We start from the raw sequence: 17,083 nt of genomic DNA on the forward strand, positions 1-17,083 counted from the left end.
ATCCTCTATTTTGGGCATTGGACTCTTGCCATCTAACAAGCAAAACAACTTTCAATACTGTCATCTTTTGAATGGTTTCTAGAGATTAGAAAAGTACTAAGCTGAAATATACATAGTTTTAAAATATCCTTTTCTACTCGTGTACTCAAATAAATTCTAACATTATAAATCCCTTTATTTATAATGATTTTACTTATATGATCCAATTAATTGGCAAGTGTATGTGGCAAAACATTTTTTACATATTTGTATTGTTCTCTGGGAGACATCTATTGTAAGCATTGCTGCAGGCTGTCATTTTTGTCTGTCTTCCAGGATTTGCTGGCCCAAGTGCTATGTACTAGACTTGGTGTTGGTCATGAGGGGGAGGGGAAACTTGCAGTTGAGCCAGACAGTTTTGTTATTCCTTTAAAATTAAAACCATATGAAACAGATACAGCTTAATAAGGTTTTTTTTTTATAAATAACATAAATTTAAATAACAAAACAATAAGGTTCAAATACAACTTAAAATAGAGTTTAATGCTGTAGCCACAGGAAAAAAAAGCATGATTATTTGTGGGAAGAACATTATTAAAAGCATTATTCCTGAATATGAATTATACAAAAGATAGATTATGTTACTTGAGAAAAAAACAAGGATTTTTAAATTTTACTTTTAGAGATTATAAAATATTATTTTATGGAAAGTGAGATGAAGTACAGTATTATCATTATTGCTATTTTATATACAAAGTTTTTGAAAACATTCTTTTAGCAATACCTTTTCAATATGAGCAGCATTAGGAATTTTGTTCTTGTTAATAGGTACAATCATGATCTAATCCTGTACTTTTGTAAAACTATCTATCAATTTCATAATAGAATTTTTGAGAATTTTTTTCTGATTAGAGTTTAAGTAGATATAATTTTTCACTAGAAAGCATTTTGAATACTGCTCATTTCCATAGTTAACATTGGCTTGATTATCTGACAAATCATTCCAGCAGCCTTTAGGTCTGACATATCTTATATAACATCATCTGCATTATTATTATTATAGCAGCCATTTTATAAGCAGATAAGAATATTTAAATAAACATCAGATAATCAAATCTAACATATTCTTAAGGGTAAATTAATTTAAGAAAAAAACATTACTAACACCATGATTGTACAAACAGATTTACAATTTTTTACAACTTTTAGTTACTAAATCTGATTTTGTTTATACTTTTCAAATCTTTCTTTAATGCAGTGTCTTAAAATAAACATAAATGCGCAAGTCCAGCTTGATCAGTTTTTCAGTAGTTTTCCAGCCCTTCTTGGTTACTTTAAAAAAAAAAAAAGAAAGAAAAGGAAAAAAAGAAAGAAAACAGTCCACTTGAAGAAATCTCCCTGCTGGAACTGGTTTCTTATATATCATGAACGATTAAGTTATTGCCATAGGAAGAAAGTGGGCTGTTTTTTGTTCTTTCTTCGTTTTTTTCCCTCTTACAGGAATTCCTTTTTGATTTAAGGCAACAAACATTTCTCCTCCATTGTGTGTCCATTTAGCTGATGCATATGTGTTGTAATGGTTTTCCAGAATTAATTCTTTGAAGTTGCAATCTTCGTTGCATTCTTTCTGTTAAAACAACAGACATCATTCACATGATTTTTAGATAGGCTCAATTAAACAAAGAGTAAGCAGGTAATAGTTGGCAGAATTCAAAAATATATGACTTTCTTTAAGCCTCAGGTTGACCAGGCCTAATATATAGAATATTTTTTTAAAGTATCTTAAATTAAAGACAAAAAAACCATAATATACATTTAGTTATGTAATGTGGTTTCAAAATGTAGTTTTTTGGCAGTCAGTATTTACTGTTTTTTAGTATTAGGACTATTTCCTCCTAACTAGCAGGCCTCTTATTACTATTCCCAAGTCACTCATTCTCTAACCAATGGAAATTTGGTATAATTAGCAGAGCCTCTGCCTCTCTAAGGTAAGAGGCAAATTTCACAACTTGAATTCATTTGCTGCTATATTGCTTTTTACGGTAATGAAAGATAAACAGTTAATTTATTTGTTCATCCATGCAACCCTTTGTTAATTCAGTTAAACCTGTGTTATTATATAATTAGTCGGTGCCAGGCATCATGCTGAACTGTGGAAATACCAGGAAAGTCAATTATACTTTATTTTAGTGGGATGAACTGTTACATATTTTGCATTGTAGTAAAGTGGGAACAATGTGAATGCTCACAGTTCAAAGCCCATGATTGTGAGATTGAAGTTAATAAATGAACTGAACATTTCAGAATTTTTTCCCCCAGAATTTTCATGTCAGCAATGTGCAAATTGGGTGGACTTAAACAAAAAGAGCTTTAATACTGACAAATGGAAATTTTAAGCATCTGAAATGCACATGGAATTTTAGAGCTGAAAGGATCATTAGAGGACAGTTAATCCAATTTATTCTACAGTTGAAGAAATCAAAGTCCAGAGAGCTTAAGCAATTTGTTCAATGTCACACAGAAAACACGTTTTCTTAATGCTTGAATATAGTGGTTTAGTGAAATTATTAAATTATACAGTTGGAAATAAATGAATCTCATTTATACTTTCAGAAAAGCAAGATGCTTTTGACAGAAATAAATTTGAAAAATTAATTCTAAGCTATCAATTATCAATACCTTTGCATAGAGCTTTCCTTCTTTGTTCATCGCAAGGTAGTATTCACTTTCCACTCCTTTGATTGCCACAATTCCAACCGCCACTGTCCTGATTTCCATGATATCTGCAAGGAATCATAGATATGACAATTATTCATTGAGCTTTGAAGATTGTCCACAAATAGCCTTAGTTCTTACTTCTGTTAAGGTTTTTAATGTGATTATTTACTTAGCCCTAGACCCCCTACCTATAATATATACACACAAACATCAGAGTAACCAATAAACATGGGAAGTGCAAACTGTTGATTTTTCTTTTTGAAGATAAAGGTTTTTATAGTCAAAGAAATATCTACATTTAAATAAATAATTGAAGTTAGCTTTTTATTCTCCAGAATTGCGTTTCTAATTTACTGTAATAATAACAATAATAGCCAATGTTTACGCAACTCATATCACATGCTAAGGATTGTTTCAGTCCTCCTGTGTATTAACTTATTTAGCAATCACTACAGACTATGAGGCAGGTGGTACCTGTGTTATCCCCATTTTACAGATCAAGAAATGGAAGCACCAGGAAGTTAAGTAATTTGCCCAAATTCTTATACCTGGTAAGTGGCAGAACTGGAATTTGAACCCAGATAATCTGGCTCTTAATTGTTATATAATGCTATGAAACATTTTCACTTTCCTGTTTAGCTAAACTTTATCTGAAATATTGCATGCAGAATAGCTCTTGAAAATACTGAAAATAAATAAATTATGGTTAAAGCATTTGCAAATGATAGTAAACAGAGCTTACTGCCTTAAAAAAGATTGTTTTAGGCTGATAGTATTTTGATATATGAGAAAATGATTTAAAACAAAATTCTGAGTCCTATTTATATAATCGTTTATAATTTTCTACCTTTCTAATTAACTTTTGAATCTACTATAATTGGTTTTATAAAACAAGTGCTTACACAAGAGTGTTAAGCTACTATTTTCTTGTATTATGTGTCTTCCTTAAATACTATATTTTAATAACACTAAATACAATAAAATCTCAAGATATCTATTAAAATGATGTAGGGATGAAAAGTTTAGTGCACCTTTTATATAACTTGCTGTTAATTATATATTCTACATGAAGGTGTAGCCCTGAGTCATTCTCTTACCTATACTTAATGCAATGAAAGGGGAATTCCAAGTGAAAGTTATCTGTGTAAATTAGTTCTCCAAAAGCTATTTTCTAAAATATTCACTTAATTAAAAGAAAATCTGATTTTTTTGCCCCATACCTTCACTTAATTCTCTTATTTATTCTGTGGTCTTCAATTTTATTATCCAGATAATAAGATTGCTACAAACATCATTGGAATTTATGCCAATGATACAGATAATATTTGTCATCTGCCTCATGTATATGCTGCATACTGAAGCCACTTTCTCAATTTACTATAGTTAGCACTAGTCAGAGCTCATCTAGTTGAAAGTTTTGCAGCTGCTCATCTAGAAGTTGGGGTTTATGAAGAAAATGTAAAAGAATAGACATTAATACTTTTAAGTGTTTGTGAAGCATTGTAAGAATGCATAGAACCCTACTATAATTTTAGTTTCAACCCTGGTTTCTGAAGACCTAATAGAAACAGCAAACATGCATACCCCCCACACACACATTAGAACAAAGCATTTTAGAGAACACAAGCATGATCTTCAGAAAATTTTAATAATTGCTTATAAGCACATGAAAGATTTTGATGTTGAGGCATTCATGCAATACTCAAGAGATATTCACCAAGAGCCAATTCTGTACCAAGTTCAACTCACAGACAAGCCTTGCCCTCTTAGAGCACTCTATCTGGTAGCTATAACTTTTCTTCATTTTAATTAAAGAAACCACAGAGGGAAATAATATACCATACAGCAGAATACTATTAAGTTAAATGTGTACTAATACAATGAGCAATGTGTAGAAATTCATTGACTCAACATATTTGCAATACCTTCAAAATTGAGTAAATGTATCCATTTAAGGACATGTGGAATAGCTGGTTTCTAAAGAACTTATCATTGTAAAATTTTATGAACTCAATGTTTTCCTTTCCTTCAAGTCTCTTTACTCCTGCCATTCCTTCCTTCACTCAATATTATATTTTCTGTTAGATGGAAAGGAAAATGCTGATGCAAAGACCTGGAGTGTCTTTTATGCTCAGTTATAATTAGGGAATGGAATCTGTAATGTGTGCTGGCTTTTCTTTTACAGAACAATTGTTCATGAAATACAACTGTTAACTTACAGTTTTTTTAAGTTATGATATATGAACATCTTCCCTTTCAGGCCCAGTTATGACAGTATTTTCATAGGACCCTATTCCCAAAACCATTTCCCTCTATTCTCTGCCTATCTATTGCCCACCATCTCTTCACTGTACTTTTACACTCAAGAGGTGATGAGCATTGTTAATCTTATCCCTCCACATACTAGGGTTAAGGATACCAAAAAATCTTTTAAAGATTCTGCCTTTAAGTTGAATGAGAATAGACTTGAAAATGGCTAAGTGCCTATATTCTCAATTGCTTGACATATTTAAAAAATTCTTTCACACTGGGAAATCAATATATCTAAAAGTCAACTGCTTGAGGAGAGCATTAAGCAGAATCTAGTCTTTGTCCCATGTCCTATGTTCCTCTTTTATTCAAGAATACTCAAGAAGGAATAAATTAACATTATCACTCTTTTGTTCAGATGCAGAGTGGAAAGTGGTGTTCCTTTCAATATGCATAAATATCTACAGAAGTATTAACTATGTAAATGAATAAAATTCTTCTCTCCAAAGCAGAAACCAGAGAGTTGCTCAGAAAATGTAAGATAAAAATATATAATGTGTAGATATTAATTTAGCTACCAGTAAAAGTTAACTATACTTGATCTTTTGGTCTACAGTATATATGTTGCCTCATATAAGAAAAGTATAAGAGCTTGTCTTTTTTTTGTGAATCTCTGCATTTTATAGAAGTTTCTTCAAATAAGTAACACTCCTAGTAAACTTGTTCCCAAATATGTAAAACATATTACATAGATGCATTGAATTGTTAACATAATGATTGTGATGGTAGCATAATGGTAGAGTTCAAAAAAATAAATGAGAGAAAGAGAGCTCGGATCTTACAATAGAACATGAAAAATGAGACAATAAGTCAAGTACACTGACTATTTAGCCTTGTCAGCAATATTGTCAACAGTAGCATAAATTTATTTAAGATGTCATTCTTACAAACTAGGGACCTTGTGCTAAATGCCTTCCATATTTTTTTCCTGTAATTCAATCATTCATGAATTTATGTAAACCTTTTTGCCATTTATTATTTAAACCTGTATCACACTTGGAATAAAAAGTGAGACCTTGGTATAAATTGCTAGTACTTTAAAAAAAATCTCCAATATCTGCTTTCAAAATTTTAGGTGTTCCCCTAATCTTGTATTTCAGAAATTCATGCTAATTTTTTTTATTACCAATGACTGTGTGACTTTAAAAGTGCTTTAACTCTCCGTTTGAAAATTAATTTTTAGTGTCTTATTACACATAAATTCACTCCCACCATCTCAGCATAAATATTTCTTTTTCCTTAAAGTTTTTTGGGGGCATATATTAATATGGCTGTACTAGTATGATAACTAAATGTTATTTTAAATTGGAAAAAAATGGAGGAAATAGTTTGATGGTTATTAAGCCACTTAGAGTATTTAACTTTGTCCTTGATCAAATATACCTTCTTGGGCATATTAAAACTTAGAACTAGTATCGATACCAACAACAAAATATTTTAATGTTAAATAATTTTTATGATTTTTTGTCAAGCCAGGATTGTTGAGTGGGAAATCTTAACTATTGCATATTTACATTAGGTTTAAGGTTATATATTCCATTCATTTTACATCATAAAATATATGTACATATATACATATATGCCAAAAATACATTCAATATATCCCAAATATACAAAGAACTGTTCTAAAAGACAAAGTCTATTTTTTAAAATGCAGTCTATACTTTAATAATGTAATATCATTGAGTGTGGAAAAACTGTGCTGACATTTTTAATGACATTTTTATTCTTGTTCCAAATATGTAGAACCTATGTGATTTATTATTAATAATGTTTTTAGTGATCTGCTTATCAAATAGGTAACTTCTTTTGTGAAATATGAACAGGTATGAGGAGTAAGGTTTTAATACAAATATACTTTGGAAAGTAGGAAACACAAATATTCTTTATAAAGACCACCATTACATGTGTAAGTATACAGTATCTTTCAGGTGTTTTGAGATGGAAAATGATAGCCAGCAATATTTTAAAAACTTGATGTGATACTTAAATTATGATATCACCACCATATATAGACATCAGTAAATATATATCAAATTCAGTTAGTACTTCTCTTTCTAGAAAAAGAAAATGAATGATAACCAGCAGCATATACCAGTTACTAAAAATAACGATGGAAAATGGATTCAGTAGGAATTCAGAAAAATAAGAATCCTATGTGGTCAAGGGAGAATTTAAAGAATGCATAGAACTTGACTTAGATCTTGAGGGTTGGATAGGATTGACATAGGTGGAAAAATGATGTTGATTAAAAGAGAAAAGTACTATGTGTAAGGCCATGGAAGCAAAGATTCAAAAGTCATGTTTAGAAGACTGAAACTACAGCTTTATGTCTAGAGTAGGGAGTGTTATGAAATAAGAGAGGGTAGAAAAGAAGTTAGGGCTAGATTGTTGAGGGTCTTTAATGCCAAATTAAGGAATTTGTAGACAATGGAGACTCATTAGAGGTTTGAAACTTGAAAAATGTCAGGATAGCAATTGTTTTTTAGGGAAATAATTTGGATAAGAAGAGTAGATAAGAGGAGAAAATGACTGAAGCTGTGTACACCCAGTTTTCTTTCTATGCAAATGTTATCAGTTGATATTCATATTGACCTGTAAGAAGTTATTATAGTTATTTTTTAAATAAGTCAGTAAATATGTATTCAAAATGCCTCAGTTACATTTCTAATGCAGTAAATTTCAGTAGTTATAACCCACATCAACAACAACAACAACAAAATCTCTGTTATCCTCAATAATTTTTAAGAGTGTAAACTGGCCCCGAGACTAAGATTTGAAAAGAGCTTTGCTAAATTAATTTCATTTATCTTGGTCTGTTTAGCTACAGTTTCACTGCACATTGTAAATCGTGCCATTGGATTTGTGGGATGAATTTCTTTGGCTATTTTACAGCCTTATTTATACATAGATTTATAAATAGAAACTCCATAGCACATGCATACAGAAATGTTCAGTGTGCTCCAAAATGTCTGGAGAATTTCTTAACGATATTTTAGGTTATCAAGTTACAAATTATAATTAGGTTATGTCTGTAAATAGTAAACCATGTAAAACATTTGTGTTTGATCAAGCTGTTACTCAGTTAATGTTAGTATGACTTTAATTAAAGAATAAGGCTAAGATTTGTATTTATATTGCTATGATTTTTGTACACTGACACAACTGCAAGGATACCACATAATTTTTCTAAATAAGTGCTATATTTTTGACATATAAAATCCTGCATCTTAGTGGTAAATTTTTGGCATATCCTACATGTAATTGCTCCAATTATTAAATATATGTGCATGTGCTTTATATCGTAAATTCAAAGAATTACCTATAAGGAGTGACTGACTCATGATTGTATCTCTTCCTACCTTTCTGGGATATCTTTAGTTCCTCCTTCTTTGCCTTTTGATTACAGTAAGCCCCTTTCCAGTTTTTTCTTTTCTTTTCTTTTCTCAATCAGGGTTGTTTTAAGATCTTTATAGATTCTGTATTCTATCATTTTCTGATACCACACTACACAGATTAAACATATTAAAATACTTCCATATTGCTCAATAGATACAATATTTTATATTTTAAAGTTTATGTAATTAAAAAAGTATTTGGCCTAAAGTAATTCATTGAATTTACCCCTGGCTATACATTTTCTGCAAATATTGCATGCATTTTTGGAAACTATTAAAAAATGAAAAGATATAAAATTATTTTTAATGTTATGAAAACATTATTAATAAATTTAATAAACAATGAAGGTAGCATAATGGTATACTTTATTTGTTGAACATTTGCCAGTCTCTGTTTTTTATTTTCAAATTTTATAGCCAATATTGTAATTTTAAAGTTTAAATATATATATATTTAATATATAAATATATATATATACATATATATATATGTAAGCCCTTGAAATTTTCATAGGCTCTAGGCTCTGTGCCTATTGTTCAAATGAGTAAAATGTTCCTGCCCTTAACTCTGAAATCTTTTCAAAAGACTACCCTGGTTCCTTTTCACTAGCACCAATTTTCTTGAACATGTAGCCTCAATCTGCTCACTTTTCTTCAATTTAACTTATGCATCCTAACTTCAAATCTCTTGATTGGCTTTCTCTCTTCAAGGTCATCAGTAACCTCCCAACTGCCAAATTCAAGGTTTTTTCTCTGCATCCTTTGGTACTCTTGGCATTTCTTATTCTATGCTTAATTCTCTGTTTCAATAATCCTGCCCTGCCCTGATGTATTAATTTACTAAACAATGATTAATTTTGTGTAACAAATTCTATAGATCTTTTTTGATAATTTACTGTTTGTTTTTATGCTTAAAATTCTTTTTTGGCAGACTATTGCCTAAAATATATTTTGTTCTAACTTTTGAAATTTGAATTTTAAATATAAATTCAAATTTTCTTAAATTCATCTGGAATTAATTTTGGTGTATGGTGTGAGATGATTCTCTAAACTGATATTTTATTCCTGCAAATAGCTGTCTAGTTTTTAAAACATTATTTATCAAATATTCTGTTTCTTTTTTAACTGATATGATGCCTCTCTTTTACCTTCTTTGGGTGTTTTGTCCCATTGATTTATCTGTCTGTTAGTTGTATACCCACATTAATTTACTAGAGGTTACCAGTTTTCAAGTAGCTCATAACATTTATAGGTAGCTCTGATTCTAGGTATTACTAATTGCACTTTCATGTCTCCTCTGAAGCAGTGCACAATAAGTCAGTACCATTTCCACATAACCCCCTTCAAAGAGACAAAGACACTAATCATGCCCCTAATCATCCATAAGTTCTTCAGCCCTTCCTTCATCAAACAGCATGAATTCCAGACTTTACTGGCTTTATTAATTATTTAAAACCATTATCTCAGCAAAAACTATGCTGATATAGATATAGCTAGTCTAAGACAAAATATTGTTCATAAGTGTATTTTAGAGTAATACAATCTCACTATCTTCCTTAAGAGTATTTTAATGTCATTATTTTGGAGTTTGAATATAATAAAAAGTATGCCTATCAAAAATAAATTTTGTTTTAAATTAGTATTTTTTCAAGGTTGTGTTATAAAGTTTGTTTTAACATAATAGATTATATTTTATATATAAAGACTAATGCCAACTATTCCCTTTAACCAATTATAAGCTTTTTCTTTTCTTTTCTTTTTAAAAAAAAAACTCATGATTTTGTGAGCAAATAACTTTCAAAAAGACCTCGCCGGGCTTGGTGGCTCAGCCTGTAATCCCATGCCTTTGGGAGGCTGAGGTGAGTGGATTGCCTGAGCCCGCGGGTTCGAGACCCACCTGGGCAGCAAGACCTCATCTCTACAATAAATCAAAAAAATCAGCCGGGCGTGGTAGCACATGCCTGTAGTTCCAGCCACTTGGAAGGCTGAGGCAGAAGGATCGCCGGAGCCCAGCAGGTCGAGGCTGCGGTGGCCGGGAGCGGCCACTGCACTCCGGTCTGGGCGACAGAGTGAGACTCCATCTCAAAAAAAAAAAAGACCTCATATGGTGTGTGTACACTTAAAATGTGTTAAATAAATAAAAATTTAAATATAAATATCAGAAGTTCAAAGATAAAACACTTTTCGGATCTGATTATTAATATTTTCTTCTATGCTTTTAAAGGATTAACTCACTTATTTTTACAATTTCTTTAGTTTCTAAATGATGACATGGTTTTATTCTGCTATTTACAATTAGTACTCCACAAATAAAATACTTCAGATATAGAGTCACCATTCTCCCCTCAAAAAGTGACAATTCCAAAGTGATTGTCACAATATTTTCTATACACTACAAAGTCGTTTAACAAATACTTAACAAATATTGCCAGACCCATCCTAAGCATTAGGACTCTACCAATCAGGAAAGGATTATCTGAAAGGGAATTGTGATTTGTCAACTGGACTTCAATTAAAAAATAAGATAAGGGACCTCATCAAACTGATGAGCTTCTGCAAAGTAAAAGAAACCATCAAGAGAGCAGGGGGACAGCCCACAGAATGGGAAAAACTGTTCGCCAACTGTATATCTGACAAAGGCCTAACATCTAGGATCTATGCGGAATTCAAATGTGCCGAAAGGAAAAAAACAAACAGCCCCTCTAAAAAGTGGGCAAAAGACATGAATAGACACTTCTCAAAAGAAGATATAAAGGCAGCCAACAGACACATGAAAAAGTGCTTAACTTTACTAATCATCAGAGAAATGCAAATCAAAACCACATTGAGATACCACCTAACCCCAATAAGAATGGCCATCATTAATAAAACACACAACAACAGATGCTGGTGAGGATGGAAAGAAAAAGGAACACTTCTACACTGCTGGTGGGAATGCAAACTAGTACGACCTCTTTGGAAGATAGTGTGGCGATTTCTGAAAGAACTAGAAATTGACCTTCCATATAACCCAGGAATCCCCCTATTGGGAATATACCCGGAGGAACTCAAGTCATTCTACAAAAAAGATACCTGCACACGCATGTTTATTGCAGCTTTATTCACAATAGCAAAAACATTGAACCAACCATGCTGCCATCAAGATGGATTGGGTAAAAAATGTGGTACATATACACAATGGAATATTATGCAACTATAGAGAAGGACAAACATGGACTGACTTTGCAGCAACTTGGGTGGATTTAGAGTCTATCATACTCAGTGATCTATCACAGAAACAACAAGAGTACCATATTTTTTACTCATAAGTAGACCTTGAGCAATTATCATCACACAATAAGAAAGAGATTGGCAGTAGTGGGAAACTGCCAGCGGAGGGTGGAGGTGAGGGTAGTGGTGGGATTAGCAGTTGAGGGAAACTGTCAGAGGAGGGAGGTGCACACTTCATCAACAAGGGTTCCTGCATAATAAACATTTGTATATCTAACCCTGAATTGTACCCCACATCTTTAAAATGAAAAAAAAATTGAAAGGAAAAAAATTAAAAATCAATAAAATAAAATAAACAAAACCAAAAAAATAAAAATAAGATAAAAGTGAATGTTGGGGTTAACAATTCCTCTTACTAATTTATTTTGAACTCAGTGTTCTTTATACTTCCTGTTGTTAGCCAGCAACCTGTTAAGGTTTTAAATCTAACAGCATTTGACAATGAATGAATCTATTTATATAATACTAAAAGTCATCATGACTTGATTAAATGATGAAAGGATGGGTTAACTAAGTCATGAATAAATTTATCCCATCTCTCTAATTGCCAGGCATCATATTTTATATGTGTGTGGAGGTACTCAACCCATTCTCTTCTAAAGATAAACATATAAAATTGATATTGTTTAAATATGGAAGTTGAAAAAAGATTCTATTATGTCTTCAGTCAAATTAACCCCTACAAGTACCTTGGAAACCTCTTGGTCATCCACATACGATTACTTATGAAATGATTGAGGGAGGAGAGGCACAAACCTGGCCAAGTGGGGACCAAAGGAAAGTCCAAACTTTACCTGTATGATGACCACTTGTATACCTAATCCTGAATTGTACCCCACATCTTTAAAATAAAATAAGTAAAAAGAAATTATGAGTTTTAATCGAGCCACCTAAATCCTGTTTATAAATTGGCAGGAAATAATTTTTAGCTGGTTACACAAAATGAGCATGATACTTCCCAGTCTCCTTTGCAGTTTAGTGTGGCATTTTGACCAAGTTCTACTGATGTGACTTAAGTGGAGTTTCCAATGGCAACTTCCAGAAATCTTCCATAAGAAGTAGCAAACCTACTTTTTCTTCCTCGAATCCACCCTCCTGCTACAACTTGAATTCAACCTTAGATTATGAGAACAAAGTGACTGTAGAAGAGTGAGCTAAATGGGCCTGGAAACTCCCAGATTTGGTGGAACAGAGTTGTCACTCCTCAAGATGTTTATTGTATGGAGAAATAAACTATTTTACTGAGCCAGAATGAATTTAGCTAATGCTCCTCAAGTTTGTTTTCCTGTCAGATACATTCTTCATGAAATGTACATAAAAATCCAGGAGCCTATTTTTTTAGTTATTCTGAGTCACCAGACAGAGAGAAAAGTTGTATTTGTAACACTATTCTTAATAGCCATGTGTTTACTTTCATAGCTTTTTTTAACTTCTAAAGTCATGAGATTAAACTAGAAGAAATGAGAACAACACCTGTGTTTTCATGTCTTTCATTTTCCTTTTCAGAACTTCAGTGTCACTAGGGATCCCAAATTTCTTTTGGTGCTGTCATTCTTTCCTACATGTGTCAGCACTTAGTTAGCTTGATAAATCTTAACCAGCTGTCCTTTACAACTTGATACACATCAGGAAGACCCCAGTGCCCCTAGTAAGCTGTGTCAAACCTGTGTTCAGTTGCCTGTTAGCCTAGAAATTACCTAATTTCAGCTAGCTTTTCTGAATGCTTGTTATTGTTATATAAAGCATGAGCTGCCATTGCTACTCTTTCAAAAAAAAAATCAAGGCTCATCATTCTTGGTTGGAAAATCATAATTGTTCATTTGTGGATAAAACAAGTTATTGGGCATTAAACTACGTTTAGTACTCTGCATATATGTTTTCTTTCTCCTCGCTTTCAATTCATTACGTTTGCCTTACTTTTAATGATGATTTGGATTCCCTAGCCTCTTTAGGAATTTTTTCCTTCTTAGCTTCCTTTCTGAATTAGTTTTTTTTAATGCCCTCTAAAAAATGTCTATCTTTTCTAACAAGCTGTATCACTGAAAGAAAAGAGTATCTCAAGCCTTTTCATTTTCATTTCTAGTCAAGAAAAATAACTTATATTTACATTAAACATTACTGGTGACCATTTCGGACACAGGGACAAACATAACAAATATGTTTCAAGTCAACTGCAATAGTTCCCTCCTTGAAGTTCTTACATCCTAGAATTTCTCCCAGCAAACTATTGAGTTCCTAAAAACATTTCTTTTCCTTCTTTCTGCCTGATCCCCTTGTTACTGCTTCTCTACTTTGTTAATCTTCTAGGAAGTGATACATAATACTGGAATGTACTACTTTAATGTCAAACCTAGCTTCTTTCAGCAAATATGATAGAACATAAATATTCAATACATACTTAATGCTCAATATATACTTAACAGAAATGATCCACATAATTTTTTTTTTAATCACATTTACTCTTTTCTCTGACTATGCCCATTTCTTCAACTTCCAGACCCAGTGCATGCTGCGGCTAAAGCAAAAGGGGTTAGAGAAGCCAAGGATTATTTCAAACCCAGATCATTTTGATAATGAGTAGATGAGAAAAGTTAGGGGGATGCTATTTTTACTAGAAAGGAAGTAATAATGTGCTGATGTCTAAGAAGACATTGCGTTTAAAGTGAGGGTAGTCTGATGTATTCTGTTGCTAAATTTGGCATAAAAAAATCACTTTGTGATCTAAATCCATAATGAAATTGTAGCTGTTCTAGATATACAGGATTAGCAGAATTGTTTATTGGCAATAAAAAATAAATTTGAGTAGCACCAACAATTCTCAGAAGATATCTGGCTTTTAAAAATATTGTGATAATGTGTTAATTCTCCCTATTATTTAGTATTTTAATTTTAAAACTTTAAAATATTCACTCCGTGTTCCCAATGGTCTTAGTGTTAAAGAATTATCAATAGGTGTCACTTGAAGCATCCTCATCTATAATCCTGCTTCTCTTTTAATCCTCAATCTACAGTCTCATTCTGGAATTTCATCCTTTTTCATGCTCTAATCACAATTCTATGGTCTTTGAAATATGTGACAAAATGAGAATACTTCAGTTTGACTATAGTTATATTCAGGGCTTAGTTTTCACTAGAGGGAATTATATTAGGAAATATACCAAAGCACAATTACCACTTCTATTTAATAGCATCCTCTGCTGAAAAGATGGAGCCACAGAACTCTTAATAGTACTATGGAAGCAAGAATTCTTAGGCTGTGCATACACAGTTCCTCAGTTCTCTTTCCTTATCATCATTTCCTACTTTGAGTTTGGTTGCTATTATGACCTCCTAGAGTCAGACAAGTTCAAAAGATAATGGCAGTATATTTCAGCCAGTAGCATCTCAACTGCATTATTGATATTATCGATTAATTTTAAACGAAGAGCTTAGTTGTGACCAATATCATCAAAATGAAGATTATTTCACTCACTGATGCCAGTAATTGTTGCAGATGAAGTCCTTCACTACTTTTTGTCTGCCTCTTAGTAAAATCAGAATATTTAAGTAAGTCATTTAGTGAATTATTAGTTATATCTCATCATTTAATTCATAGGCCACTGTTTTGGCCTTGAATATAGAAATAAAACTCTTTTTTCCTGTTCTGATTCTAAGAAAGAGAATAAAAATTGTTTTGCTGTGAAAGCCAAATGATATGTTGGCCTGAGATTTTAAGAAATAAAAAAAAAAAAAGCTGGACTCGGTGACTCAACCTGTAATCCCAGCCCTTTGGGAGGCTGAGGTGAGTGGATTGCCTGAGCCAGGGGGTTCAAGACCCGCCTGGGCAACTTGGCGAGACATCATCTCTACAATAAATCAAAAATTAGCTGGGTGTAGTAGCGCATGCCTGTAGTTCCAGCTACTTGGAAGGCTGAGGCGGAAGGAAGGATCGCTGGACCCCAGCAGGTCGAGGCTGCGGTGGCCAGGAGAGGCCACTGCACTCCAGTCTGAGTGACAGAGTGAGACTCCAATTCAAAAAGAAAAGAAAAGAAATTTTAAAAATGCTTAAAAATTATATGTATTTTATTAGTATTAAGTATAAAATATTTTGATGATTAAGTTAAATTTAATGTTTTTTAAGTATAAATATAATTACATTTAGTTTTAAGAGTATCCCTGGAAAAAGTAGCAGTTTTGTATTCAGACAATACTTAGTGAAATAAATGATAAATTTATATCTAACCAAGAAATGATTCTCTAAAGCAAACATGTTTGAAAGCAGAGTAACATAAACATTCACACCAACTGTTTTAGAAAAATTGTTTATAGAAAAATTAATGACTCAAGTACCGTCTGAAATTTATTTTGGTCTTGTGTTTATTTTATTTTGGTCTTATCGTTTGTCATTTATTTTCTTCTATCTTCAACCAAGTCAAAATTATGTAAGATATACTTATTAAAGAGCATGTAGCTGTATTTGTTTTAAGAGGTCAACCTGAAACATAAGCAGGTGACTTTAGTAACATATGCATGTTACATCATTGACTCTCCCAAAAGTTACAGTGAAATAGATAGATAACTCCCCCAAAATTATGAGCACTTTGAGTTACAACAAATTTGTTTCATCAGTTTAAACAAAGTGACTGGTTAACATGGAAGGAAAATCTCTTGTCAGGCTAGTATTGGGTTAGGACCATAAGGTAGATATGCTTTGCACATGTTAACTTTGCTGCCTGTAGGAAGTGACTCATTGTTTGAATTACTAAAGAAATGAGTTCACTTTCCCCACATATCTTTATTGACTTTCGTTTGGAGGGGACAACACAAAGGACTTTGTAGAGGTAATGATCTCTAGCAGGCTAGATACAGAACCTGCTTGCAGGTTCTCTTTCTTTTCCCATGAATCCTAGAATCCACTATTGTAAAATAACACAATGATACATGTGGCTGATAATGTTAATCTTGTCTTTGGATCATTTTACTAAGAAAGCATGCCCTATAACTCTTAAATAACAGATCTAAGACAGAACCTTGTAATACACTAAAAGAAATGAGGAAACTAATCAAAGTCTGCAAGAAAGAAACAAAAGTAGAAAAATTGTTACTGGAATCTGGAAAGTGTAATTTCTGTCAAATAAGCATGAAACTTAAAATAGTTTCATAGGATTGCATAATTGCTGGTATCAAATATAACTGAAATATCCTGCAATAAGAGAATTCTTTCCCCAATCATTATTATCATTGGGGAGAAAAATCAAATATAGTTCTTATCAATTCTTTAGTTTATAATGTCAAAAATCAATAAAATGTTTTAACTGGTTAAGTAAAAAGAATTTTGCCCTTCATTCAGAGAGTTATTAAGAAAATAAATAAAACATGAGAATATCTTTAGAAAGTACACCAGCAAGTTGTACAGTGATAGAAATATT

At 32.1% G+C, this 17,083-nt stretch overlaps 1 protein-coding gene across 3 annotated transcripts in view; it reads right to left on the reverse strand.

The window, feature by feature from the left end:
• Positions 1–384: 384 nt before the first annotated feature.
• FGF7 (fibroblast growth factor 7) overlaps positions 385–17,083 on the reverse strand; it is a 67,821-nt gene continuing 51,122 nt past the window's right edge. For all 3 annotated transcript variants that reach the window (XM_008069890.2, XM_021718508.1, XM_021718507.1), the window contains 2 exons: positions 2,659–2,762; positions 385–1,606 (listed from right to left, as the gene is read on the reverse strand). In XM_008069890.2, the coding sequence (XP_008068081.1) occupies positions 1,412–1,606; positions 2,659–2,762 (299 nt within the window). In that variant the 3' untranslated portion in view covers positions 385–1,411. The remainder of the gene's footprint in view (positions 1,607–2,658; positions 2,763–17,083) is intronic.

This window comes from Carlito syrichta, unplaced genomic scaffold (assembly GCF_000164805.1).
Source record: "Carlito syrichta isolate Samal-C Ts95f unplaced genomic scaffold, Tarsius_syrichta-2.0.1 Scaffold312386, whole genome shotgun sequence".
Taxonomy (NCBI): domain Eukaryota; kingdom Metazoa; phylum Chordata; class Mammalia; order Primates; family Tarsiidae; genus Carlito; species Carlito syrichta.